Source organism: Oncorhynchus tshawytscha, linkage group LG32 (genome assembly GCF_018296145.1).
Source record: "Oncorhynchus tshawytscha isolate Ot180627B linkage group LG32, Otsh_v2.0, whole genome shotgun sequence".
NCBI lineage: Eukaryota > Metazoa > Chordata > Actinopteri > Salmoniformes > Salmonidae > Oncorhynchus > Oncorhynchus tshawytscha.
The window spans coordinates 16,624,446-16,652,093 of NC_056460.1; the positions used below are offsets into that span (position 1 = coordinate 16,624,446).

Sequence of the window (27,648 nt, forward strand, 5' to 3'; positions counted from 1 at the left end):
TGTCCATAATAAAGCGCAGCTCTGCCTTCTTAACAGCACTATCAACAAGGCAAGTCCTACAGAACCTACTTTTGTCGCACCTGGACTACTGTACAGTCGTGTGTTCAGTCGTAAGGCTGTTACGTTACAGCCTTATTCTAAAATGTTTTTTTTTTTTAAATCCTCATCAATCTACATGCAATAACCCATAAAGACAATGTGAAAATAGGTTTTACGAAGTGTTTGCAAATGTATTAAAAATAAGAAACAGAAATATCTTATTTACATGTATTCAGACCCTTTGCTATGAGACTCGAAATTGAGCTCAGGTGCATCCTGTTTCCATTGAAATTTTTCTTCAACTTGATTGGAGTCCACCTGTGGTAAATTTGGAAAGGCACACACCTGTCCATATGAGGTCCCACAGTTGACAGCGCATGTCAGAGCAAAAACCAAGCCATGAGGTCGAAGGAATACGAGACAGGATTGTGTCGAGGCACAGAGCTGGGGAAGGGTACCAAAATACTTCTGAAGCATTGAAGGTCTCCAAGAACACAGTGACCTACATAATTCTTAAATGGAAGAAGTTTGAAACCACCAAGGCTCTTTCTAGAGCTGGCTGCCCGGCCAAACTGAGCAAATCGGGGGAGAAGGGCCTTGGTCAGGGAGGTGACCAAGAACCTGATGGTCACTCTGACAGAGTTCCAGAGTACCTAAGTGGAGATGGGAGAACCTGCTAGAAGGACAACCATCTCTGCAGCACTCCACCAATCAGGCCTTTATGGTAGAGTGGCCACATAGAAGCCACTCCTCAGGAAAAGTCACATGACAGCTCACTTGGAGACACCTAAAGGACTCTCAGACAATGAGAAGGAAGATTCTCTGGTCTGATGAAACCAAAATTGAACTCTTTGGCCTGAATACCAAGTGTTACATCTGGAGGAAACCTGGCACCATCCCTACAGTGAAGCATGGTGGTGGCAGCATCATGCTGTGGGGATGTTTTTCAGCAGTAGAGACTGTGAGTCAGGATTGAAGGAAAGATGAATGGAGCAAAGTACAGAGATCCTCGATGAAAACCTGCTCCATAGCGCTCAGAACCTCAGACTGGGTCGAAGGTTCACCTTCCAACAGGACAACGACCCTAAGCACACAGCCAAGACTATGCAGCAGTAGCTTCTGGACAAGCCTTGAGTAGCCCATCCAGAGCCCGGAATTGAACCCGATCTAACATCTCTGGAGACGCCTGAAAATAGCTGTGCAGCGACGCTCCCAGTCCAACCTGACAAAGCTTGAGAGGATCTGCAGAGAGTGGGAGAAACGCACCAAATACAGGTGTGCCAAGCTTGTAGTGTGCTACCCAAGACTCAAGGCTGTAATTACTGCCAAAGGTGCTCAACAAAGTACTGAGTATAGGGTCTGAATACTTATGTAAATGTAATATTTCAGTTTTGTATTTTTAATACTGAAAACCTGAAAACCTGTTTTTCCTTTGTCATTATGGGGTATTGTGTGTACATTTGAGGGGAAAAAAAATAATATAATACATTTTAGAATAAGGCTGTAAAGTAACAAAATGTGAAAAAAGTAAAGGGGTCTGAATACTTTCCGAATGCACTGTATGGAGTAAAAAGTACATTATTTTCTTTGGAATGTAGTAGAGTAAAAGTAAAAGTTGTAAAAAATATAAATTGTTCTTAGTACTTAAGAAGTACTTTAAAGTAGTTTTACTTCAGTACTCTACACCACTGATTAATTTACAAGCATAATTGTCTCCATAGTTCCTGGGAGGGGGAAATGTACCCATTTGTGATTCATACATTGAAATTGTATTGAAACAGGAGGACCAGTAGGGAGCACCCTTCCCTCTCTGTATGTAAATACAAAATGTACGGTATTTCCAAATGTGAACTATTGTCAAGTAGAGGCAATACAGAGATAATAAAGAATGAATTAAGATAAGAAAATGAGTCAATACACTACTCAAGAGATGGCAAAAGTATTTTTATTAAATAAACAATAAATTACTATAAATAACACATGAATATATAAATAATGAATGCAATACTGAAATGACATCTCAGCATATCAGCACAACTTTTAAGAAAAATGGGTTTTAAATTAAACGATAACAGGAAATTCCCAGCCAAAAGTTTCACTGCTGTTTTTAAGAGATGTGGAATGATTTGAGTTACTGGAGTTTTAGTGATGCATTGTTATTAGAGGTTGGTTGATGTACACACCACGTTCAAAAATGGTTAATGTATTGAAATGACTGTGCATTGATATGCGAGCTGGGGATATCCTTAAATGAAAATGACAGAAGGACTAGGAGAGATGTTTCCTGACATGCACACATAAAAACATTGTATAGAAACAAGTTGTTTTTTTTGTATTATTAAATTTTTTCCTTGAAAAAACGTCTTCACTAATACCACACTAATGATATACAACTACACATTTCCAAACGTTAGACACCAAACTGAGTCACTTCTCACTCACACACACATACAAACACACACACGCTGTATGATTGTATAAAAATGTTGCGGGGAAACCCGGTTTAGATCAAAAGTGAATTGTTTGATAAATATAGTGAAACTTAATTGCTTGTAGGCTACTTCTGGAATACCTGTGCTCTATCGAAGGGTGATTTCCATAAGAAACCTTGGTAAACATTACCATGTCATAACTGATCGGTTATATTTGGACTGATTACTCTGGTAATGGAGGACTTGTTGTAAACATGCACTGGGCATGGGTCACCAGATGAAGTTGAGGGGGTGAATAGGAGGGAGGCAAGTAAACTATAGAGATAGATACGACTAAAAAGAGACATCTATCTAAGTCTATGAGTAAACCATTTCCTGTCACAGGGTGAGTATGCGCAGGGAAGCGCTGCCCTCGTGTGGCAGAGAGAAGGAAAGCCGGCATTAAAGAGTTAAAGGGAATTGGCACATCACTTTGACATCAGAGCTTTCAAAAAAGCCCACAAAAGTTGTGCATGGCAAAGAACATTTCAGACTGTGGTTTCTATATTTTGTGCAATTTAAAGATAACGTGACAAAATACCTATATTGTAAATCAATAAAGCCCTTTGTCAATTTATATTTACGTCACAATGCTTCCGTGGAAGTTGAGGTGCTCATTTACCTGCCCCATCATAAAGTATTTCAGCACAAAATCAATTCTTATGGTGGCAGCTACATAACATACTGTATACTTACAGGGCAAGGATGAGTAGAGTACAAGGTGAGCGGAAATAGGAAATTCATTTTTTATGAATAAAGGGAATTCCCTCGAATTTGAAGTACTTCATTTGATTCATTCCCTTCAATCCCAAAATTCTTTGGGTTGCAGATTTAGCTGGGGGTTGCGGATGGGGTCTTCCTGCGGGGGGCGGCGGATGGGTTCTTCCTGGGGCATACATCTACACATCTACATTATAACAAAAATAACAAAATAAATTTGCAGTGGCGGCCACTATTTATTGCGCCGATGCTAAATGCATATAGGGGAAACACTGGGGTTGGCCTTGTTTTGGATTGCAGGATCAAAGGTTAATCCCAGGTGTAACTGGGGTGTGAGTGTGGGTGGTTTAGGACGACGGGCGGAGGAAAGGGAGACGTAGGACGTGTTTTGGAATGAAAGCTCTCCTAACATGATATTTTGAGTGACAATGAATTCCACATCTATAATGTTCTCCAAAGCATGCAGTGATGCTCATATCACAACATAGATTTGTCGATCAATATCTTTTGATCTCTCTGTTTATCTCTCTCTTTCCTTAATCCCTAGTTCTAAATTTAAAGGTTGCTCTCCTGAGTGTTGTTGGCCGAGATGGGGTGCAGACCTCCGTTGTCGTTGAGTCTCCTGGCGCGGTAGGTTTCATAGTGGATGTTGTGGGTGACTTCCTTCAGGTCCTGGAGGTGAGACCTGGGAGGGGGAGTGGAGGGCGGGCATTAGCTGATAGTTACATACAGTTGGATTTGGTCACTAAAGTAAACTTCAAAGCCATAAGAGACTCATCTGTAATTGTATTGTAAGAATAGGAAAGCTATAAGGCATTAGTAAAAGATAGATCAATGTACGATTGATTGCTTTACCTGATGAGGAAATCTCGTAGCAGAGCAAATTCGCAGTGATTGGGATTTTCAACTGCAACAAAATACAAGAAAGAACCCATTTGGCATTAAACAAATCTAAATCACATTTGCTTCACATGTCTGAGCCTGGGACCAACTACAGTATAACAACCTCCATAAATCCATTCCCTCTGCCTCTCTGAGGAGAAAGGTCAACATAATATGCTTGGCATTAACTTCTCTAGGGTATTGGGAATTTTGGATGAAAAGCGTTCCCAAATTAAACTGCCTGCTACTCAGCCATAAAAGCTAGAATATGCATACTAGATTTGCATAGAAAACAGTCTGAAGTTTCTAAAACTGTTTGAATGATGTCTGTGAGTATAACAGAACTCATATGGCAGGCAAAAACCTAAGAAAAAATCGAACCAGGAAGTGGGAAATCTGAGGTTTGTAGGTTTTCAACTCTTAGACTATCAAATACACAGTGTCTATGGGGTCATATTGCACTTCCTAAGGCTTCCACTAGATGTTAACAGTCTTTAGAACTTTGTTTGATGCTTCTACTGTGAAGTGGGGGTGAATGAGAGGGGAATGAGTCAGAGGTCTGCCAGAGAGCCACGAGCTCAGTCTCGCGCGTTCACGTGAGAGCGAGCTCTGTTCCATTGCAATTCTACAGACAAAGGAATTCTCCGGTTGGAACATTATTGAAGATTTATGTTAAAAACATCCTAAAGATTGATTCTATACATCGTTTGACATGTTTCTACGGACTGTAACGGAACTGTTTGACTTTTCGTCTGCTCCTAGTGATCGCGCGTCGTGAGTTTGGATTGTGTACTTATTAACACGCGAACAAAAATGAGGTGTTTGGACATAAATGATGGACATTGTCAAACAAAACAAACATTTATTGTGGAACTGGGATTCCTTGGAGTGCATTCTGATGAAGATCATCAAAGGTTAAGTGAATATTTATAATGCTATTTCTGACTTCTGTTGACTACACAACATGGCGGATATCTGTTTGGGTTGTTTTTGACTCTGAGCGCTGTACTCAGATTATAGCATGGTGTGCTTTTTCCGTAAAGTTTTTTTTAAATCTGACACTGCGGTTGCATTAAGGAGAAGTGTATCTAAAATTCCATGCATAACAGTTGTATCTTTTAGCAATGTTTATTATGAGTATTTCTGTAAATTGATGTGGCTCTCTGCAAAATCACTGGATGTTTTGGAACTACTCAACGTAACGCACCAATGTAAACTCAGATTTTTGGATATAAATATGAACTTTACCGAACAAAACATACATGTATTGTGTAACATGAAGTTCTATGAGTGTCATCTGATGAAGATCATCAAAGGTTAGTGATTAATTTTTTCTATATTTCTGCTTTTTGTGACTCCTCTCTTAACCACCCTTAACCACTGTGCCACCTGGGAGGCCCGTAGTGACTCCTCTCTTTGGCTGGAAAAATGGCTGTGTTTTTCTGTGACTTGGCTCTGACCTAACATAATCGTTTGGTTTGCTTTCGTCGTAAAGCCTTTTTGAAATTGGATACTGTAGCTGGATTTACAACAAGTCTATCTTTAAAATGGTGTAAAATACATGTATGTTTGAGGAATTTTAATATGGGATTTCTGTTTTTTTTTATTTGGCGCCCTGCAGTTTTACTGGCTGTTGACGAGGTTCAACGCTACCGTCCCACGTACCCAAGAGAGGTTAATATTGGACCTAATTAATTATATTGAGGTTATAAATAAACCTACCTTCTACCACACCCCAGGCTGTCTTCCTCCCCAGAACCCTTTTGCCGTTCACTTGGAACTCCTTGTCGCTGCCCACCACTGCAAAGGGCATGGCCTCCTGTGAACAGACTCGTTTAAACAGGGTTCAATTGGACGAGGAAAACATAAGAAATTTACAAATCCCGTGCAATAGACAGAGTCAGGAGATATTATTCTTCTGAGGAGGGGTGTCAGAAAGACAGCTAAAATGACAAAGAATCAGAAAGATAGAATAAGAGAAATAGTCTGATATTCATATGAAATTAATTTCAATATTTGAATTGCCTAATCCTTTTGGCAATCGCTATTTTGCATGCTCATACCATTGAGGCATGGGAGAAAAAGAGGGAGAAGTACAAATGTATTCCACTTGAGAGGAAGAGTATTAGGGAGACTTAATCAATTGAAGTGATTGAGTCCTTTACAGTAGGATGTAAGGTCGTGGATTTCAAAAATTGGAACAGAGGCCCTTACCCTAATCTTGTCATTTTCATTCTTATCCTCCATGTCATCATCAAACTCATTCTGCGGGTAGTACTCAATCCCATGTGTCTCCAGCTCCTTCCTCACCTAAGAGATGAAGAGGAGGCAGAGGTTACATATCCTAATGTGCACTAGAATAATGTGTTCCCTCATGACCCGGTTATCCATAACAAGTTCTACCATGACTTCTATCTAGACCAGGGATATTCAACCTGGGGTCCGCGGCCCCTAGTACAGCTGGGGGTCCGTGAAAATATAGATAACAAAGAGCTCCAAAGAGCTTTATTTTCATGTCATCCAACAAATCTAAACACCTGGAGTTTACTCACTGGCATTGGTACTTGGATTGGAACTGGTGCTTTGGACAGATGATATGAAAATAGTGCTCTTTGGCCACGCACACCAGTGCTGGATTTGGTGTCTAAAAAAGAATGCATTAGCAGAAAAGAACCCAATACCCACTGTAAAATATGGTGGAAGATCTTTGATGTTATGGGGCTATTTTGTTTCCACTGGTCCTGGGGCCCTTGTTAAGGTGAACAGCATCATTAACTTTACCCAGTTCCAGGACATTTTTTGCCAAAAACATCAAAATCCACAAAGAAATGGTTAATTGGCCACAAAATCATAATTTTGCAATGGCAACCTCAGTCTCTGGACTGAGGAAACCTGTGGTTTGAATTGAAGAGGGCAGTCCATAAGCGCAGACAAAGGAAATCAAGGATTCGGGAGGATTCTAAAGTATATATATGGGAGTGGTCTAAGATCCCTTCTAATGTGTTCTCCAACTTATAAAACATTTTAGAAAAAGGCTCAGTGCCATTAGCCTCACAAGGTGAGGTATTAAAAAGTATTGAAAACAGGGGAGTCAATCATTTTGACCACTACCTTTTTGAGGAAAAAAAGTATTACTTTCTAATTTTTGCTAATCTTTAACAAGGGTATAAATAATTTCAGACCCCACTGTATGTGTGTATATATATATATATACACTGGGGCAAAAAAGTATTTAGTCAGCCACCAATTGTGCAAGTTCTCCCACTTAAAAAGATGAGAGAGGCCTGTAATTTTCATCATAGGTACACTTCAACTATGACAGAAAAAATGAGAGAAAAAAAAATCCAGAAAATCACATTGTAGGATTTTTTTATTTTTTTATTTGCAAATTATGGTGGAAAATAAGTATTTGGTCAATAACAAAAGTTTCTCAATACTTTGTTATATACCCATTGTTGGCAATGACAGAGGTCAAATGTTTTCTGTAAGTCCTCACAAGGTTTTCACACACTGTTGCTGGTATTTTGGCCCATTCCTCCATGCAGATCTCCTCTAGAGCAGTGATGTTTTGGGGCTGTTGCTGGGCAACACAGACTTTCAACTTCCTCCAAAGATTTTCTATGGGGTTGAGATCTGGAGACTGGCTAGGCCACTCCAGGACCTTGAAATGCTTCTTACGAAGCCACTCCTTCATTGCCCGGGCGGTGTGTTTGGGATCATTGTCATGCTGAAAGACCCAGCCACGTTTCATCTTCAATGCCCTTGCTGATGGAAGGTGGTTTTCACTCAAAAGCTCACGATACATGGCCCCATTTATTCTTTCCTTTACACGGATCAGTCGTCCTGGTCCCTTTGCAGAAAAACTGCCCCAAAGCATGATGTTTCCACCCCCATGCTTCACAGTAGGTATGGTGTTTTTTGGATGCAACTCAGCATTCTTTGTCCTCCAAACACGACGAGTTGAGTTTTTACCAAAAATATATATTTTGGTTTCATCTGACCATATGACATTCTCCCAATCTACTTCTGGATCATCCAAATGCTCTCTAGCAAACTTCAGACGGGCCTGGACATGTACTGTCTTAAGCAGGGGGACACGTCTGGCACTGCAGGATTTGAGTCCCTGGCGGCGTAGTGTGTTACTGATGGTAGGCTTTGTTACTTTGGTCCCAGCTCTCTGCAGGTCATTCACTAGGTCCCCCCGTGTGGTTCCGGGATTTTTGCTCACCGTTCTTGTGATCATTTTGACCCCACGGGGTGAGATCTTGTGTGGATCCCCAGATCAAGGGAGATTATCAGTGGTCTTGTATGTCTTCCATTTCCTAATAATTTCTCCCACAGTTGATTTCTTCAAACCAAGCTGCTTACCTATTGCAGATTCAGTCTTCCCAGCCTGGTGCAGGTCTACAATTTTGTTTCTGGTGTCCTTTGACAGCTCTTTGGTCTTGGCCATAGTGGAGTTTGGAGTGTGACTGTTCAAAGTTGTGGACAGGTGTCTTTTATACTGATAACAAGTTCAAACAGGTGCCATTAATACAGGTAACGAGTGGAGGACAGAGGAGCCTCTTAAAGAAGAAGTTACAGGTCTGTGAGAGCCAGAAATCTTGCTTGTTTGTAGGTGACCAAATACTTATTTTCCACCATAATTTGCAAATAAATGTATTTAAAAAATCCTACAATGTGATTTTCTAACCCTTTTATTCCAATGTTTTTATGAATATCGTTAGTGAAACAGTTTTTATTATTTTTTTAAATACATATCTACAGTAGAAAAGATGAAAATATCTTCTTTGCCACATTATTTCTCAACTCCTAATATTGAGCTAATTACACTCATTGGAGCTAATTACACTCACTTGATCTGACATAGGCTTTGAAAAAGCACCAGCAAGTACCAGTTGCAGCAAGTGCCGCTGGCTGTTCTTAAGCTTTCTTGACATGGACATAAATGGCAAACCTTTGTTTAACCAGCTAAACAGCTACTACTATCAAAAAATGTGTTTGGAGTTACATTTTTAGCTAATAGGCTATGATTTTACACTAGGGTTCTCCAACCTTTTCTAGCATTAAAAAAAATGAAAAGTCGCGAGCTACTCATTTCTTTCTAGCTTTCAAATAGGCACATTCTTCTCTTCTCCCCTGCAACTCTTACCCAGGTCCTTAGTGTACAAGAGAAAGTAGTGCTCTATGTTTTCTGTCAATATACAGTAGAAGTCCAAAGTTTGGACACACCTACTCATTCCAGGGTTTTTCTTTATTTTTACTATTTTCTACATTGTAAGACATCAAAACTATGAAATAACACATATGGAATCATGTAGTAACAAAAGGGTTAGGGTTAGGGTTTTATTTTATATTTGAGATTCTTCAAAATAACCACCCTTTGACTTGATGAAAGCTTTGCACACTCTTGGCATTCTCTCAACCAGCTTCATGAGGTCACCTGGAATACATTTCAATTAACAGGTGTGCATTGTTAAAAGTTCATTTGTAGAATTTCTTTCCTTCTTAATGTGTTTTAATGTGTTTGGGCCTGAAGAGCCCTTTTTTTAAAAGTCCATATTATGGCAGCCTCAGAAATCAGCTTTTTAAATTTTTATTTTATTTTATTTAACTAACTGCATCTCAGATTGCACCTCACAGAGTTCAAGTAACAGACACATCTCAACATCAACTGTTCAGAGGAGACTGCGTGAATCAGGCCTTCATAGTCGAATTGCTGCAAAGAAACCAATACTAAAGGACACCAATAAGAAGAAGAGACTTGCTTGGGCCAAGAAACACGAGTAATGGGCTTTAGACTGGTGGAAATCTGTCCTTTGGTCTGATGAGTCCACATTTGAGATTTTTTGTTCCAACCGCCGTGTCTTTGTGAGACGCAGAGTAGGTGAACGGATGATCTCCGCATGTGTGGTTCCCACCATGAATCATTGAGGAGGAGGTGTGATGGTGTGGGGGTGCTTTCCTGGTGACACTGTCTGTGATTTGTTTAGAATTCAAGGCACACTTAACCAGCATTGCTACCACAGCATTCTGCAGCGATACGCCATCCCAACTAGTTTGCGCTTAGGGGGACTATGATTTTTTTTCACAACAGAAAAATGACCCAACACACCTCCAGGCTGTGTAAGGGCTATTTGACCAAGAAGGAGAGTGATGGAGTGCTGCATCAGACCTGCTGCATCAGATCTGGCCTCCACAATCACCCGACCTCAACCCAATTGAGATGGTTTGGGATGAGTTGTATCGCAGAGTGAAGGAAAAGCAGCCAACAAGTGCTCAGCATATGTGGGAACTCCTTCAAGACTGTGGGAAAAGCATTCCAGGTGAAGCTGGTTGAGAGAATGCCAAGAGTGTGCAAAGCTGTCATCAAGGCAAAGGGTGGCTACTTTGAAGATTCTAAAATACAACATCTATTGTTTAACACTTTTTTGGTTACTACATGATTCCATGTGTTATTTCATAGTTTTGATGTCTTCACTGTTATTCTACAATGTAGAAAATAGTACCCTGAAATAAAATGAAACCCTGGAATGAGTAGGTGTGTCCAAACTTTTGACTGGTACTGTACTTACTCATGATATACAGTACTTCTGCCAGGTAAGCCTACTTTGCAGATAACATTTAATTGAGAAGGTTTTGAGACAAGTATTTCTGTCAACCAACAAGACGGTTATCACAATAACTGGCTAAACCCAGTGATAAACAAACGTGAGCACGACATAGACAGACGGGCAATATTGCTGGAAATGAATTGGCAGATATTGTGTCAGATTTGGCTTTTTAACCCAATAGTGGCTAACCAGGGGCGGGATAATGTCCATGTTGATTAGATAGTAGCTGAGAGCGCTTGCGATGTCTGATAATTATGAGATTTGTTTATGACAGTTTGGGGTGGAACACCTGAAAATTGCACGTACTTTCAGAATTGTTTGGCGAGCTACTCATTGGTGGGCTGTGAGCTACTGGTAGCTCATGATTGGGGACCTCTGTTTTACACTCTTCCAATTATAATTTAGGGAAAAAACTATCAACCAAATCTATTCATTTTAAAATGTTGATTACTTCTTGCCGTTATCATTCACCTGATGATACATCTTTTTTTTGCTATGATGGGGGTCCCTGGGTTGCTGGTTTGCCTTGGCTGCGGTCCCTGGTTGAAGACCCCTGATCTAGACTGTAGTTCCACATAAACAGTTTCATCCATAAAGGTCTCTCCCTGATACATGGCTGTTGTCTCCTTTGATGCCATAGAAGTCAACAGCCATGTATTAGGGTTCATCGAGGTCAAGGGTCAAGGTATCTCATCCCTCACCCTGTGTTTGAACTCATTCTTCTCGTCAGGGGTCATGGTGTCAGACTTGGCAATGACGGGGATGATGTTCACCACACGACTTAGGTGCTTCATAAACTCAATGTCTAGCTGTCGAAGACTGAGAGAGAGAGAGACATTACCTTGTCAGCTGGGATAGAAACAATTAGCAATCTTACAGCAAGGCTGGCGTGCATTTGTAATTCTACAAGCAGGATTGCATGCAGTGAACAAATCTTTACAAAAGCTTCCCAATTTCACCCCAAAACCCAGTCTTTTCAGAACAGTTCTATGTCTGTCTCCCGACTTTAGGACAGATACAGGCTCATTGAACAACAGTTCTGTCCCTGATCGAGGTCCTTGGGTGTAGGTGACAGCACAGAAAACATCCCGTTAACAGAAAACATCCCATTAGTTGCAATGATCAACGCAAGAAAAAGAACATGGCACACAGAACACTAACTGTTTATGTAAAGAGCAATTTCACAGTTCAGATGAGTTGGCTTCATCTGTTGGAGCGAACCTTGTTGCCTGGTTGTGTTGTGATGTAGCTCAAGAATGTGTTTAGATCTCAAATTAAATGTCAGTACAGCTGGAAGTAAACTCATTAGAAATGAGAGAGAGAACTGAGAGGGAGTCTGTGTGTGTGCGTGAGCTTCCATGCATGCGTGCGCACGTGAACGCCAATCAGATGTCAATGAGAGATACCAGGAAGTGGCTGTAACTCGTGAATACATTTGAGCATGTTCTAAATTAGGACATTTCTATTTCTGAATCACATGATGTATTTTTAACTCACGAGTGTCCCGTTGGGGAGATAAAGTAGAGGCAGCAGTGAACTCTGGTGTCAGGGATTCGCTTCTTTCGAGCAATATTGACCTCTTCCTTCAGGAACTTCTCATACTGTTCGTTGATGTACTTGGAGATGGGATCCCAGCTGAAGATGGATGGAACATGGTGGGTGTTAGGAATATAGAGTATAAATACACACAAAACCATTATAGCCGTGGAGGGTAGTTGGGTACGGTCAGGATAAGGAGAATGTACAGTATGTACATAGTTTGGCAGTTGTATAGTTTGGCAGTTCTATTCCTATCTGAATCATATGCACTGTTGAATCTAAATCCTACGCATGCCATTGTGCTTAACTAATTGAAAAATGTGGTGACCCCAAACAAAACATAGACTGTGTGTAAGCGCACAATAATGAACATTCTTCCCACATACTCACCAGTTTTCATTGTTGATCTGATCACCAAAACCCGGTGTGTCGATTACTGTCAACTTCATCTTCACCCCGCCCTCCTCGATCACTGCAACGTTCAATTACCACATTCAATACAACATTCACACTGTAAGTACTTTTGCCAAAATCAAGTGACAAAAAGTTAAACACGCAACCAGTCAATAAATGATATGTGCGTTTTGTCCTTGTCTCGTAGACAGGGATTTTTCTTTGATGTCAGTGAGGATGACAAATGTGCAACGATGCAGAAATAAAGCTAGCAGAATAGTGATTTTGGCCAGACAGAAAAGGACGGAAGCTCTTCTCTGTGTCTGTCTGGGATGCCAGGTGGGCGGCAAATGCCAGCTGTGCCAGTCTAAGACACCTCAGGGCATATTCTGTCAAGTCTTTCGAAGACTGCGGCTCCGAGCACGGTAGTACAACACGGCAGCCCCTGCAGTCAACACAACCTAGTGTATGGTTATAAATGCCATCACTACAACATTATAACATGAATTGGCCTCTGAAAGCTAACCAAACAACCGAACCAAGCAAATGACAGCTCTAATCAAATATCAACAGTAGAAGATACACACATACTCACACACAAACACTCCCATGCACACACTCTATCCCTCTCTCTCTTGCTCACACACACACACACACACACACACACACACACACACACACACACACACACACACACACACACACACACACACACACACACACACACACACACACACACACACACACACACACAATCCCTCTCTCTCTTGCTCACACACACACATAAATGTCTCTCTCACCGTGGGACACAGCCTTGATCTCCACTGTCTTGGGGATCTTATGCTCGCTGCCCCATCCTGAGCTCCACCTGCTGACCTGGGACTTGAACAGCGTGTTCACCAGCGTTGACTTCCCCAGCCCGCTGTGACCTGAGAGAGAGGGTCGAGGGAGAGAGAGAGAGAGAGAGAGAGAGAGAGAGAGAAGGTGGAGGGAGAGCATGGTTTGAGGCATGATGTTGTTGAGGAAGAGAGACAGAACAAGGGAGAGACAGAACAAGGGAGAGGCACGACTTCATTTCTTGTTTCATGTCTCTGTGTTTGCTCACACCATGGGTTCACTTACTCTTCAGAAAGACACTAAATACATCAATCATACCAGACACAAACAGAAGAGGTTGTCCTTCCTTACTTACCCACTATCATAATATTGAAGTCGAAACCAGCCTTCATGGTCTTCTTCCTCATCTGTTCGATGATGGTGTCAATCCCAATGTATCCCAGCAACGTGGATCCACCACCAGAGTGTCCCAACCCTGGAACTCGATCAACCCCAACCCCGCCACCTAGCCCTGATGGTCCATGGGGTGCTGTGGGGGATGGTGCTGCCACATGAGGGGGCTTGGCAGGGACAGCAGGTTTGGGTCTCACTTCAGGGGGAACAATGGACTCTGACATGGCTGGAGGGTAAAATATGCTTTTATTAGACCTATTTCATTGGGCTATATACTGTACAGTACCTTCAGAAATTATTCATACCCCTTGACTTTTTCCACATATCGTTGTGTTACAGCCTGAATTTAAAAGGGATTCAATTGAGATGTTGTGTCACTGGCCTACACCTAATATCCCATTATGTCAAAGTGGAATTATGTTTTTAGACATGTTTATACATTTATTAAAAATGAAAAGCTGAAATGTCTTGAGTCAATAAGTAACCAACCCCTTTGTTGCGGCAAGCTTAAATAAGTTCTGTAGTAAAAATATACTTAACTAGTCATATAATAAGTTGCATGGACTCACTCTGTCTGCAATAATAGTGTTTAACATTAAATAGTGTTTAACATTTGAATGACTACCTCATCTCTGTACTCTCTGTACTACACATACAATTATCTGTAAGGTGCCTCAGTCAAGTAGTGATGGTGAATTAATACACCCAGGCACAACAAAGACACAGGCATTCTTTCTAACTCAGTTGCCGGAAAGTAAGGAAACCTCTCACGGATTTCACCATGAGGCCAATGGTGACTTTAAAACAGTTACAGAGTTTAATGGCTTTGATATGAGAAAACTGAGGATGGATCAACAACATTGTAGTTACTCCACAATACTAACTTAAATGAGAGTGAAAAGAAGGAAGAAATTCACTTTATCTCCTGAATACAAAGCTTTATGTTTGGGGCAAATCCAACACAACACATCACAGAGTACCTCTCTTCATATTTTTAAGCATGATGGTGGCTGCATCATGTTATCGGTATGCTTGTCATCTGTCACACCCTGATCTGTTTCACCTGTCTTTGTGATGGTCTCCAACCCCCTCCAGGTGTCGCCCATCTTCCCCATTATCCCCTGTGTATTTATACCTAAGTTCTCTATTTGTCTGTTGCCAGTTCGTTTTGTTCATTCAGACCTACCAGCATTTTTACCCTTGCTCCTGTCCTGTCTATAGTGCCTGTTTCCTAGTTTTCTGCCTGCGACACCATCTCCTCCCAAGGAGCCACCATTGGGAGGCATGAGGAACTGCTTCGTGGCTGAACGAAGCAGTTCCTCAAACTGCTGGCTGAACGCTATGACTGGGCATCAGACATTTTGCTGGAGCAATTCCGCGGGTTGTCTGGGAGGCAGCCTACCATGGTGGTAACCCCACAGCCCCTCAGTAACCCAGCTGCTAGCAGCGCCGTCCCATCGGTCACTCCACCTTCTCGGGAGCCCCGCTTACCTCCCCCGGAACGCTTCAATGGAGAGCCGAGCACTTGTCGGGTATTTCTAGCTCAGTGTGCCCTCGTTTTCTAGCTTCAGCCCTCCTCCTTCCCCTTGGATTGCTCCAAGATAGCCTATCTCATCACGCTGATGTCCGGGAGGGCTCTCATCTGGGTTACTGCTGTATGGGAACAGCAGCCGGCCCTATGCGTTAGTCTAGAGGGGTTTGTGGGAGAGATAAAGTTTTTTTACGCCCCGTTCTCTGGGAAAGAAGCTGCCCGGAAGCTGTTCCAGCTTCGGCAGGACTCCCACAGTGTGGCAGACTATGCGGTGGAGTTCCGCACGTTGGCAGTGGAGAGTGCTTGGAACCAAGAAGCACTGTTCGATATGTTCCTGCACAGTATCTCTGAGGAGGTCATGGACAAGCTTGCAGCTCGGGAGTTACCTATGGATCTCGATTCCCTCAATGCTTTGACCATCCGAATCAATGGACGACTACTGGAATGATGAAGGCATAGGAAATTCGACTTCGCTTGCACGTCCAGGGATTCCACCTTGCCTCCGAGTCACCCGGAAGTCCCCAACGATCCCATTGCAGAGGGAACCAGAGGCTTCCCGACCGTCCCCGAGAGTCGCCAAAGATAGCTGAGTCACCGCTTCCCTATCCTATGCAACTAAGTAGAGCTGGGCTATCGCCAGCGGAACAGCAATACAGGATCAACACGAAGAGTTGTCTGTATTGCGGGACTCTTGGTCATTTTGTATCCTCTTGTCCTTTAAAAAAAACAGGCTCACTGGTAGGAGTGAGTAGTCTGGTGGGATATATAGAGAACTTTCCTGCCTCTCTTGCTCACACCCCTTTTTATGCCATTCTGCTGTGGGGAAACCAGTCTAAATCTCTATGGGTCCTCATTAACTCTGGGGCAGATGAAAGCTTTTTGGACGCTACCCTGGCTTCCGAGCTGAACATCCCCACTCAGCCTCTCTCCACTCCCATGGACGTTAAGAGCGCTAGACGGGCGCTCTATAGGCCAGGTCACTCATATTACCATTCCCATCAACCTACGGGTGTCAGGGAATCACAGCAAGACTATTCAATTCCTGCTCATCAAGTCTCCTCAGAATCCCGTGGTTTTGGGATTCTCCTGGCTTCAGCGACACAATCCCCTCATCAACTGGTCTACTGGTGCCATCATGGGCTGGAGTCTGTTCTACCACGCCCAGTGTGTGAAGTCAGCGCAACATGCCCCGGAACGTCTTCCTGGGAGCTTGGAAGGTGCCCCGGACATCTCTGCCATTCCAGCGGAGTACAAGGACCTTCGGGAGGTGTTCAACAAGGCTCGAGACACTTCGCTTCTGCCGCACCGACCATATGACTGCGGGATTGACCATCTCACTAACACCACTGCTCCCGGGGATGACGGTACTCGCTGCCAGGCCCGGAGACCAAGGCCATGGACACCTACATTGGAGACTCCCTAACTGCATGATTTATACATCCTTCGTCCTCTCTGCCGGCACAGGGTTCTTCTTTGTGGAGAAGAGGGACAATAGCCTGCGCCTGTGCATCGACTACCGGGGACTCAATGACATAACGGTGAAGAACCACTACCCGCTACCACTCATCTCCTCGGCCTTCGAGCCGCTCCAGGGGCCCACCGTGTTTTCTAAGCTGGATCTACGGAACGTCTACCACCTGGTGCTGATACGGGAGGGGGATGAGTGGACATTGATGACATCCTCATCTTCTCCCGCTCCCCCCAAGAACATGTGCTTCACGTCCGATAGGTTCTTCAATGCCTCCTGGAGAACCAGTTGTTTGTTAAGGCAGAGAAATGTGAGTTCCATCACTCCACCATCCCCTTTCTGGGGTACATCATCTGTGCTGGGAGTGTTCAGATGGATCCCAGGAAGGTGAGGGAGGTGGTGGATTTGTCCCAGCCTTTGTCCAGGGTGCAGCTACAACATTTCCTGGGGTTCGTCAACTGCTATCGCCGCTTCATCCGGGGATACAGCACCCTGGTTTCCCCCCTGTCAGCACTCACCTCTTCCAAGGTTCCGTTCACATGGTCCCCTGCTGCTGACCGGGCATTCCAGAACCTCAAATACTGTTGCTCCCATCCTGGATCATCCTGACCCTTCCCGTCAGTTTGTGGTGGAGGCCGATGTGTCTGATGTAGGAGTGGGGGCAGTCCTGTCCCAGCGTTCTGCCCTGGAACTGAAGCTACATCCCTGCGCCTTCTCCCATCGTCTCAACGCCACGAAGAAAAACTACAGTGTAGGAAATCGTGAGCTTCTCGCAGTGAAGATAGCGTTGGAGAAATGGAAGCACTGGCTGGAAGGAGCGGAACACCCGTTCATCGTATGGACCGACCACAAAAATCTGGAGTATCTCCGCACCTCCAAATGCCTCAACTCCAGGCAAGCTAAATGGGCCCTGCTGTTCACACGGTTCAACTTCTCCCTCTCATATCGGCCAGGATCCAAGAATGTCAAGCCGGATGCACTGTCTTGCCGTTATAGCCCCACGGCTATTACCCCGGAGCCTGAGACTATCCTTCCCACCTCGTGCCTGGTAACGGCACACAGCTGGAGAATAGGGAAACAGGTCCGGGAGGTGCATCGTTCCCAGCTGAAGGAAGTCGGCATACCTTATTCCCAAATGTTTGGGGCGGCCGGTCGGCCATCCTCAAGACCACCTCCGGGTATCGAAGACAAGTGGATCGCCACCGGACCCCGGCTCCCCAGTATCATCTCGGGCAGAAGGTAATGGCTGTCCACCTGGGATCTGCCCCTCCGGGTGGAATCCTGCAAACTCTTCCCCCAGTTTATCCGCCCGTTTCCCATCTCCAAAATCATTAGCCCCTCTGCTGTTCGTCTTCTGTTGCCCCGGACCCTTCGTATACATCCTACCTTTCAAGTGTCCAGAGTTAAACACGTCTCACAGCCCTTTGTCTCCTGTTTTTCCCCTTGCTCCTGTCTTGTCCATAGTGCCTATTTCCTAGTTTTCCCGGTTTTGACCTTTCTGCCTGCCCTGACTCTAAGCCTGCCTACCGTCCCATACCTTTGTCCCACTACTCTGGTTTACCGATATAAAGAAATGGAATAGAGCTAAGCACAGGCAAAATCCTAGAGGAAAACCAGGTTCAGTCTGCTTTCCAACAAACACTGGGAGACAAATTCACCTTTCAGCAGGACAATAACCTAAAACATAAATATACACTGGACTTGCTGACCAAGACGACATTAAATGTTCCTGAGTGGCAGTTTTGACTTAAAGCGGCTTGAAAATCTATGGCAAGGCTTGAAAATGGCTTGAAGATTTTTTTAAAGGATAATGTGCAAATTAGAGGTCGACCGATTATGATTTTTCAACGCCGATACCGATACTGATTATTGGAGGATCAAAAAAAGCTGATTCTGATTAATCGGCTGATTTTTATATATATATTTGTAATAATGACAATTACAACAATACTGAATGAACAATTAACACTTTTATTTTAACTTAAAATACATAAATAAAATCTATTTCGTCTCAAATCAATAATGCTCAATTTGGTTTAAATAATGCAAAAACACAGTGTTGAGGAAGAAAGTAAAAGTGCAATATGTGCCATGTAAAAAGCTAACGTTTAAGTTCCTTTCTCAGAACATATGAAAGCTGGTGGTTCAATATTCCCAGTTAAGAAGTTTTAGGTTGTAGTTATTATAGGAATTATGACGTGTCGACTATTTCTCTCTATACCATATGTATTTCATATACCTTTGACTATTGGATGTTCTTATAGGCACTTTAGTATTAGTATTGCCAGCCTAATCTCAGGAGTTGATAGGCTTGAAGTCATAAACAGCGCTGTGCTTCAAGCATTGCGAAGAGCTGTTGGCAAACGCAGTAAAGTTTGAATGAATGCTTACAAGCCTGCTGCTGCCTAACACCACTCAGTCAGACTGCGCTTTCAAATATCAAATCATAGACTTAATTATAATATAATAAACACAGAAATATGAGCCTAAGGTCATAATTTGGTCAAATTCGGAAACTATCATTTCGAAAACAAAATGTTTATTTATTTCAGTGAAATAACTAAGTCTAAATATTGCTGTTACATTGCACAGCCTTCAATGTTATGTCATAATTATGTAAAATTCTGGCAAATTAGTTCGCAACGAGCCAGGCAGCCCAAACTGTTGCATATACCCTGACTCTGCTTGCACTGAACGCAAGAGTAGTGACACAATTTCCCTTGTGAATATTGCCTGCTAACATTAATTTCTAAATTATTTCTAAACTAAATATGCAGGTTTAAAAAAATATACTTCTGTGTATTGATTTTAAGAAAGGCATTTATGTTTATGGTTAGGTACATTGGTGCAACGACAGTGCTTTATTTGCGAATGTGTTTGTTAAATCATCACCCATTTGGCGAAGTAGGCTGTGATTCGATGATGAATTAAAAGCCACCGCATTGATTATATGCAACGCAGGACTAGCTAGTTAGCCTAGTAATATCATCAACCATGTGTAGTTAACTAGTGATTATGTAAAGATTGATTGTATTTTATAAGGCAAGTTTAATGCTAGCTAGCAACTTACCTTGGCTCCTTGCTTCACTCGCGTAACAGTTTCCTTGTGGATTGCAATGTAATCGACCATAATCGGCATCCAAAAATGCTGATTACCGATTGTTATGAAAACTTGAGATCGGCCCTAATTAATTGGCCATGCCGATTAATCGGTCAACCTCTAGTGCAAATATTGTGAAATCCAGGTGTGCAAAGCTCTTAAGAGACTTACCCAGAAAGACTCACAGCTGTAATCGCTCCCAAAGGGGATTCTAACACCAAGGGGTGTGAATACTTACGTAAATTAGATATTTATTTCATTTTTAATACATTTGCAAACATTTTGAAAGACATAGTTTTACTTTGGCAATATGGGCTATTGTGTGTAGATGAGTGAGATTTTTTAAATATTTAATCAATTTTGAATTTAGACTGTAACACAACAAAATGTGGAATAAATGAACAGGTATGGCACATTTCTGAAGGCACTGTAAAGAGAATGATACCTGTAGCAGACTGGTTTACCACAGTAAATAGTGCACTACTGTACAACAGATGGTGATGAAAACAGACATATGGCTATGCATGCACAATTTGAGCCTAGGACACTCCAGGGCATACAAATTTAGCTGCTTCTGTGTATGAGTATGAAATCATCCATAAGCCTTGACATACAGTACTAGTCAAAAGCTTGGACACACCTACTCATTCAAGGGTTTTTTTCTATTTTTTTACTATTTTCGACACTGTAGAAAAATTGTGAAGACATCAAAACTATGAAATAACACATATGGAATCATGTACAGTGAGGGAAAAAAGTATTTGATCCCCTGATGATTTTGTACGTTTGCCCACTGACAAAGAATGGTAGGTTTATTTGAACAGTGAGAGACAGAATAACAACAAAACAATCCAGAAAAACGCATGTCAAAAATGTTATAAATTGATTTGCATTTTAATGAGGGAAATAAGTATTTGACCCCTCTGCAAAACATGACTTAGTACTTGGTGGCAAAACCCTTGTTGGCAATCACAGAGGTCAGACGTTTCTTGTAGTTGGCCACCAGGTTTGCACACATATCAGGAGGGATTTTGTCCCACTCTTTGAAGATCTTCTCCAAGTCATTAAGGTTTCGAGGCTGACGTTTCGCAACTCTCTCCACAGATTTTCTATGGGATTAAGGTCTGGAGACTGGCTAGGCCACTCCAGGACCTTTAATGTGCTTCTTATTGAGCCACTCCTTTGTTGCCTTGGCCGTGTGTTTTGGGTCATTGTCATGCTGGAATACCCATCCACGACCCATTTTCAATGCCCTGGCTGAGGGAAGGAGGTTCTCATCCAAGATTTGACGGTACATGGCCCCGTCCATCGTCCCTTTGATGCGGTGAAGTTGTCCTGTCCCCTTAGCAAAACACCCCCAAAGCATAATGTTTCCATCTCCATGTTTGACGGTGGGGATGGTGTTCTTGGGGTCATAGGCAGCATTCCTCCTCCTCCAAACACAGCGAGTTGATGCCAAAGAGCTCCATTTTGGTCTCATCTGACCACAACACTTTCACCCAGTTGTCCTCTGAATCATTCAGATGTTCATTGGCAAACTTCAGACGGGCATGTATATGTGCTTTCTTGAGCAGGGGGACTTTGCGGGTGCTGCAGGATTTCAATCCTTCATGGCGTAGTGTGTTACCAATTGTTTTCTTACCAGCTGCCTTGAGATCATTGACAAGATCCCTCACCATTGACAAGATTTCTCACTGTTCTCATGATCATTGCAACTCCACGAGGTGAGATCTTGCATGGTGCCCCCAGGCCGAGGGAAATTGACAGTTCTTTTGTGTTTCTTCCATTTCCGAATAATCGCACCAACTGCTGTTACCTTCTCACTAAGCTGCTTGGCGATGGTCTTGTAGCCCATCCAGCCTTGTGTAGGTCTACAATCTTGTCCCTGATATCCTTGGAGAGCTCTTTGGTCTTGGCCATGGTGGAGAGTTTGGAATCTGATTGATTGATTGCTTCTGTGGACAGGTGTATTTTATACAGGTAACAAACAGAGATTAGGAGCACTCCCTTTAAGAGTTTTTTGGTTGTTATTCTGTCTCTCACTGTTCAAATAAACCTACCATTAAAATTATAGACTGATCATTTCTTTGTCCGTGGGCAAACGTACAAAATCAGCAGGGGATAAAATACTTTTTTCCCCTCACTATAGTAACCAAAAAAGTGTTCAACAAATTAAAATATATTTTATATTCTTCAAAGTAGCCACCCTTTTCCTTGATGAAAGCTTTGCACACTTTTGGCATTCTCTCAACCAGATTCACCTGGAATGATTTTCCAACAGTCTTGAAGGAGTTCCCACATATGCTGAGCACTTGTTGGCTGCTTTTCCTTCACTCTGCGGTCCAACTCATCCCAAACCATCTCAATTGGGTTGAGGTCGATGATTGTGGAGGCCATGTCATCTGATGCAACACTCCATCACTCTCCTTCTTGGTCAAATAGCACTTAAACAGCCTGGAGTTGTGTTGGGCCATTGTCCTTTAAAAAAACAATGATAGTCCCACTAAGCGCAAACCAGATGGGATGGCGTATCGCTGCAGAATGCTGTCGTAGCCATGTTGGTTAAGTGTGCCATGAATTCTAAACAAATCTCAGTGTCACCAAAGCACCCCCACACCATCACACCTCTTCCTCTATGCTTCACGGTGGGAACCACACATGCAGAGATCATCCGTTCAACCACTCTGCGTCTCACAAAGACAAGGTAGTTGGAACAAAAAGTCTCAAATTTGGACTCATCAGACTAAAGGACAGATTTCCATCAGTCTAATGTCCATTGCTCTTGTTTCTTGGCCTAAGCAAGTCTCTTCTTCTTATTGGTGTCCTTCAGTAGTTATTTCTTTGCAGCAATTCAACCATGAAGGTCCTCATGAGAGCCAGTTTAATCATAGAGCTTGATGGTTTTTGCAACTGCACTTGAAGAAACTTTAAAAGTCCTTGAGATTTTCCGGATTGACTGACCTTCATGTTTTAAAGTAATGACGAACTGTCATTTCTCTTTGCTTACTTGAGCTGTTATTGCCACAACATGGACTTGGTCTTCTACCAAATAGAGGTTGACCGATTACGATTTTTCAACGTCGATACCGATACTGATTATTGGAGGACCCAAAAAAGCCAATACCGATTAATCGGTCGATTTTTATCTATATATTTGTATTAATGACAATTACAACAATACTGAATGAACACTTCAATTTTTACTTAATACATAAATATAAATAAATTTAGTCTCAAATAAATAATGAAACAAAATAATGCAAAAATACAGTGTTGGAGAAGAAAGTAAAAGTGCAATATATGCCAAGTAAAAAAGATAACATTTAAGTTCCTTGCTCAGAACATGAGAACATATGAAAGCTGGTGGTTCCTTTTAACATGATTCTTCAATATTCCCAGTTAAGAAGTTTTAGATTGTAGTTATTATTGGAATTAAAGGACTATTTCTCTCTATATCATTTGTATTTCACATACCTTTGACTATTGGATGTTCTTATAGGCACTATAGTATTGCCAGCCTAATCTCGGGAGTTGATAGGCTTGAAGTCATAAACAGCGCTGTGAAGCAAGCATTGCGAAGATCTGCTGGCAAAACCAGGAAAGTGCTGTTTGAATGAACGAGCCTGCTGCCTACCACTGCTCAGTCAGACTGCTCTATCAAATATAAAATCATAGACTTAACTATAATATAATAAACACACAGAAATACGAGCCTAAGGTCATTAATATGGTCAAATCCGGAAACTATAATTTTGAATACAAAATGTTTATTCTTTCAGTGAAATACGGAACCTTTCCGTATTTTATCGAAACAGGTGGCATCCATAAGTCTAAATATTGCTGTTACATTGCACAACCTTTAATGTTATGTCATAATTATGTAAAATTCTGGCAAATTAATTACGGTCTTTGTTAGGAAGAAATGGTATTAACACAGTTCGCAACGAGCCAGGCGGCCCAAACTACTGCACATACCCTGACTCTGCTTGCACAGAATGCCAGAGAAGTGACACAATTTCCCTAGTTAATATTGCCTGCTAACATTAATTTCTTTTAACTAAATATGCAGGTTTAAAAAAGATACTTGTGTATTGATTTTAAGAAAGGCATTGATGTTTATGGTTAGGTACAATGGTGCAACGGCAGTGCTTTTTTCGTGAATGCGCTGGTTAAATCATCACCCGTTTGGCGAAGTAGGCTGTGATTCGATGATAAATTAACAGGCACCGCATTGATTATTTTCAACGAAGGACAAGCTAGTTAAACTAGTAATATCATCAACCGTGTGCAGTTAACTTGTGATTATGTTAAGATTGATTGTTTTTGATAAGATAAGTTTAATGCTAGCTAGCAACTTACCTTGGCTCCTTGCTGCACTCGCATAACAGGTAGTCAGCCTGCCACGCAGCCTCCTCGTGGAGTGCAATGTAATCAGCCATAAACGGCATCCAAAAATGCAGATTACTGATTGTTATGAAAACTTGAAATCGGCCCTAATTAATCGGTCGACCTCTACCATCTTCTGTATACTACCCTACCTTGTCACAACACAACTGATTGGCTCAAACGAATTAAGAAGGAAAGAAATTCCACAAATGAACTTTTAACAAGGCACACCTGTTAATTGAAATGTATTCCAGGTGACCTCATGAAGCTGGTTGAGAGAATGCCAAGAGTGTGCAAAGCTTTCATCAAGTCAAAGGGTGGTTACTTTGAAGAATATATATAATATATTGTTTAACACGTTTTTGTTACTACATGATTCCATATGTGTTATTTCATAGTTTTGATGTCTTCACTATTCTACAATGTTGGATGGCAGGGTAGCCTAGTGGTTAGAGCATTGGATTAGTAACCGAAAGGTTGCAAGTTCAAATCCCCGAGCTGACGAGGTACAAAATCTGCTGTTCTGCCCCTGAACAAGCAGTTAACCCACTGTTCCTAGGCTGTCATTGAAAATAAGAATTTGTTCTTAACTGACTTGCCTAGTAAAATAAAGGTTAAAACAATTATAATAATAAAATGTAGAAAATAGTAAAAATAAAGAAAAAACCCTGGAATGAGTAGGTGTGTTCAAACTTTTGACTGGTACTGTAGATCACAGGTCAGAAAAGCAGAGTCTGTCAGCTGAATTTAGAACATCAATGAATAACCATATTCTGTCGCTTGCTGTCTCTCTCTTGCTCTCACACACACATAGTCTACACATCAGACAGGCATACGAAACATCAAATAGGCTTCTGACAGAGTATGCAAAGCCTGCTCGAAATTTAGAGTGGTATCACAAATTATAGCTAGATCTGCACAAAATAATACAAAAATACATATTTGGCCTCTCTACTAAACTCCCCCTATGTCATTTCACCTGGTATAACCTCTCTTTTTGTCATAAATCATATCTCAAATTTAAATCTAAATTCTCTGGCTGAATGTGTGGTCTGTCATCCCATCAAAGATAGACTACAATGATGATGTTAGAGGGTCCACATTGTATCTTTGTGTGATTTCTGATGGCGACAATTAGGGCCATATTTCCCACTGTGCTCCGCAAGCTGAGAGGGGTTCATTCACGTTTTAACGTCGTTTCTACGGTATAACTGAAGGCTAGCCAGATCAATCCTAATTTCGCTAGCTTGATCATAAATATCCTGAACAATAACCCCGATCATGTTTAACCTCACAAGCTACACGATAGCAGCTGATTACCTACATCCCAAAACCTGTTTAACCAACCCATTGTCCCGGCTCCATCCATACTGGATAAATTATGCTAAGTTAGCTTGCTAACGTTAGGTATGCTAGCTGTCCGCATTCGTCTGCTGTGATGTTGATTGCTGCGCGACTTACCGATTCCTGTTTATAGATTCAATTTCCCAAATAGTTTTGTTCCGCGCTAGTGAAATTTTGACTAGTCTTTCAACCCAATGCTCAAGAATAAACGATGGATGTCCAACATAGAGAAGCAAAGATGTAGGAAACGGGTCATGTGATTTGTCTGAGTACCTCTTTCCCTCCGTCTCTCTCTGCCTCTCTCTTTCTCTCTAGTCGAGAGCCCCCCTTTTCGTTACCAAGGCGACAAGATGAGAGAGAGGTGATGCAGAACGCATGCTCAAACAGAACTTTGCCCCTAGGCAACCTTTTTGGCATCACCTGAGTATTTTTGGTCATTTTGCACAACCAATCAGTATTTGATTAGACCAAATTGTAATTGACAAAAATCTATAAAAAATCTGCATGAAAAATATATTGATCCATGTAGCCTATTTATCGAGATTAGTCATGTCTCATGTTTCATAATTTCTTTCATTTGCATTTTGGTAACTTAAAGTCATGAGAGACTATTCTCATGAAATGCTTAATAGCAAGTCTATATACATGAATGCTAAAAAAAATATGAAATTGTTGTGTGTAAACTGAAAAGCAACAACCAAACACAATTTCATTGGTATTGTATAATTCACTGTAGGCCAAACCAGGGTTGGGTAGGTTACTTTCTAAATGTAATCTGTTACTAGTTACCTGTCCAAAATTGTAATCATTAAAGTAACTGTTGGATTACCCAAACGCATAATCTGATTACTTTCAATTACTTTTGGATTAGCCTACTTTCCCCTTAAGAGGCATTAGAAGAAGAGAAAAGGATCCATCAAACACACTTGGTGTGTCATCTTAGTGGCCTCTGACTTGTGGTCTGTCTCTCTCAGGTGGAACAAACCTAAACTTGCGCCTTTTTTAAATGCTGAAAGGTATCATAATGTATTTTTTTCCGCAAACATCCTTTCTGAATTTAAAAGTAATCCAAGAAGTAATCATGTTTTTTTCAAAAGTATCTGTAATTTGATTACAATATTTTTGCTGGTAATGTAACTGATTACAGTTACAGTTTTTCCCCTAACTACAACATTCCATATTTCAAAATGCATTGAATCAGTCACAGCACACCACAAAATTGAAAGGAGAAGCATTTGCATCCAATGATCAAATAGTACCCTACTCACATATATGGCGTTTTGTTGTTAGATCTTAGGTTCTCACACTGCTGTCTTTTGTGTTCATGTTGTCTAGGTTTGTTGGTTCTCTCTAGTCTACATGGTGTGCAGACTTTTTGCGTTGTGTCATGTGTCACTCACTTTACCCCACTGTTCCCCCAAACTTGGTTTTATCACACAGTTTTTGCATGTCTGTTACTCTTCTGATAAGGAGCCATGTCTCAAATTCCCTCCAGTGCCTTCTCTAACCCCCCTCCTCTCTCTCTCTCTCTCTTTCTCTCTCACTCTTTTCTGCCATCTCTCTCATCCTGACTTTCAGAGTAATATGTTAAGTCTGAATAAAGAGAAATTATAACCAACAAATCCGATTTTGTTTACACTATCATGTGCATGGCCTTCATTGAAACTTTTTCTCATTACTCACCCATTGACAAATACACTCGAGGATATGTGGTGATGTCATCATGTAATTGCTCTGCCTCTTCATCAACAAACGTCATGCTTGAAAGAGGGTGATCCAATTCATGTGATGGTGAGATATCCATCTCTCCTGGTATGTAGCAGTCTATACCCTGGCTCTGGGGTTGGGATGGTTGCTCAGCGACCTCTGCTGAATCTGGGCCAACCTGTGATGTTTTGTGCTGCTGGTTGCCCTCCATGGACAGGAGCCAG

General features: G+C 41.9%; 1 protein-coding gene across 3 annotated transcripts; it reads right to left on the minus strand.

Moving 5' to 3' along the window:
* Positions 1-1,966: 1,966 nt before the first annotated feature.
* Positions 1,967-27,528, minus strand: sept3 (septin 3). Of its 3 annotated transcripts, none has more exons than XM_024396419.2 (10): positions 27,401-27,528; positions 13,851-14,114; positions 13,459-13,587; positions 12,656-12,737; positions 12,224-12,361; positions 11,428-11,545; positions 6,327-6,422; positions 5,835-5,931; positions 4,086-4,137; positions 1,967-3,915 (listed from the first exon to the last, which is right to left on the minus strand). In XM_024396419.2, the coding sequence occupies exons 1-10, from the start codon at positions 27,519-27,521 to the stop codon at positions 3,786-3,788; spliced, it is 1,227 nt and encodes a 408-aa protein (XP_024252187.2). In that variant the 5' UTR covers positions 27,522-27,528; the 3' UTR covers positions 1,967-3,785. The 3 variants fall into 3 exon arrangements, with proteins under 3 accessions (XP_024252187.2, XP_024252188.2, XP_024252189.2); XM_024396420.2 differs by lacking the exon at positions 27,401-27,528 and adding an exon at positions 26,986-27,123; XM_024396421.2 differs by lacking the exon at positions 27,401-27,528 and adding an exon at positions 25,835-25,984.
* Positions 27,529-27,648: the final 120 nt, after the last annotated feature.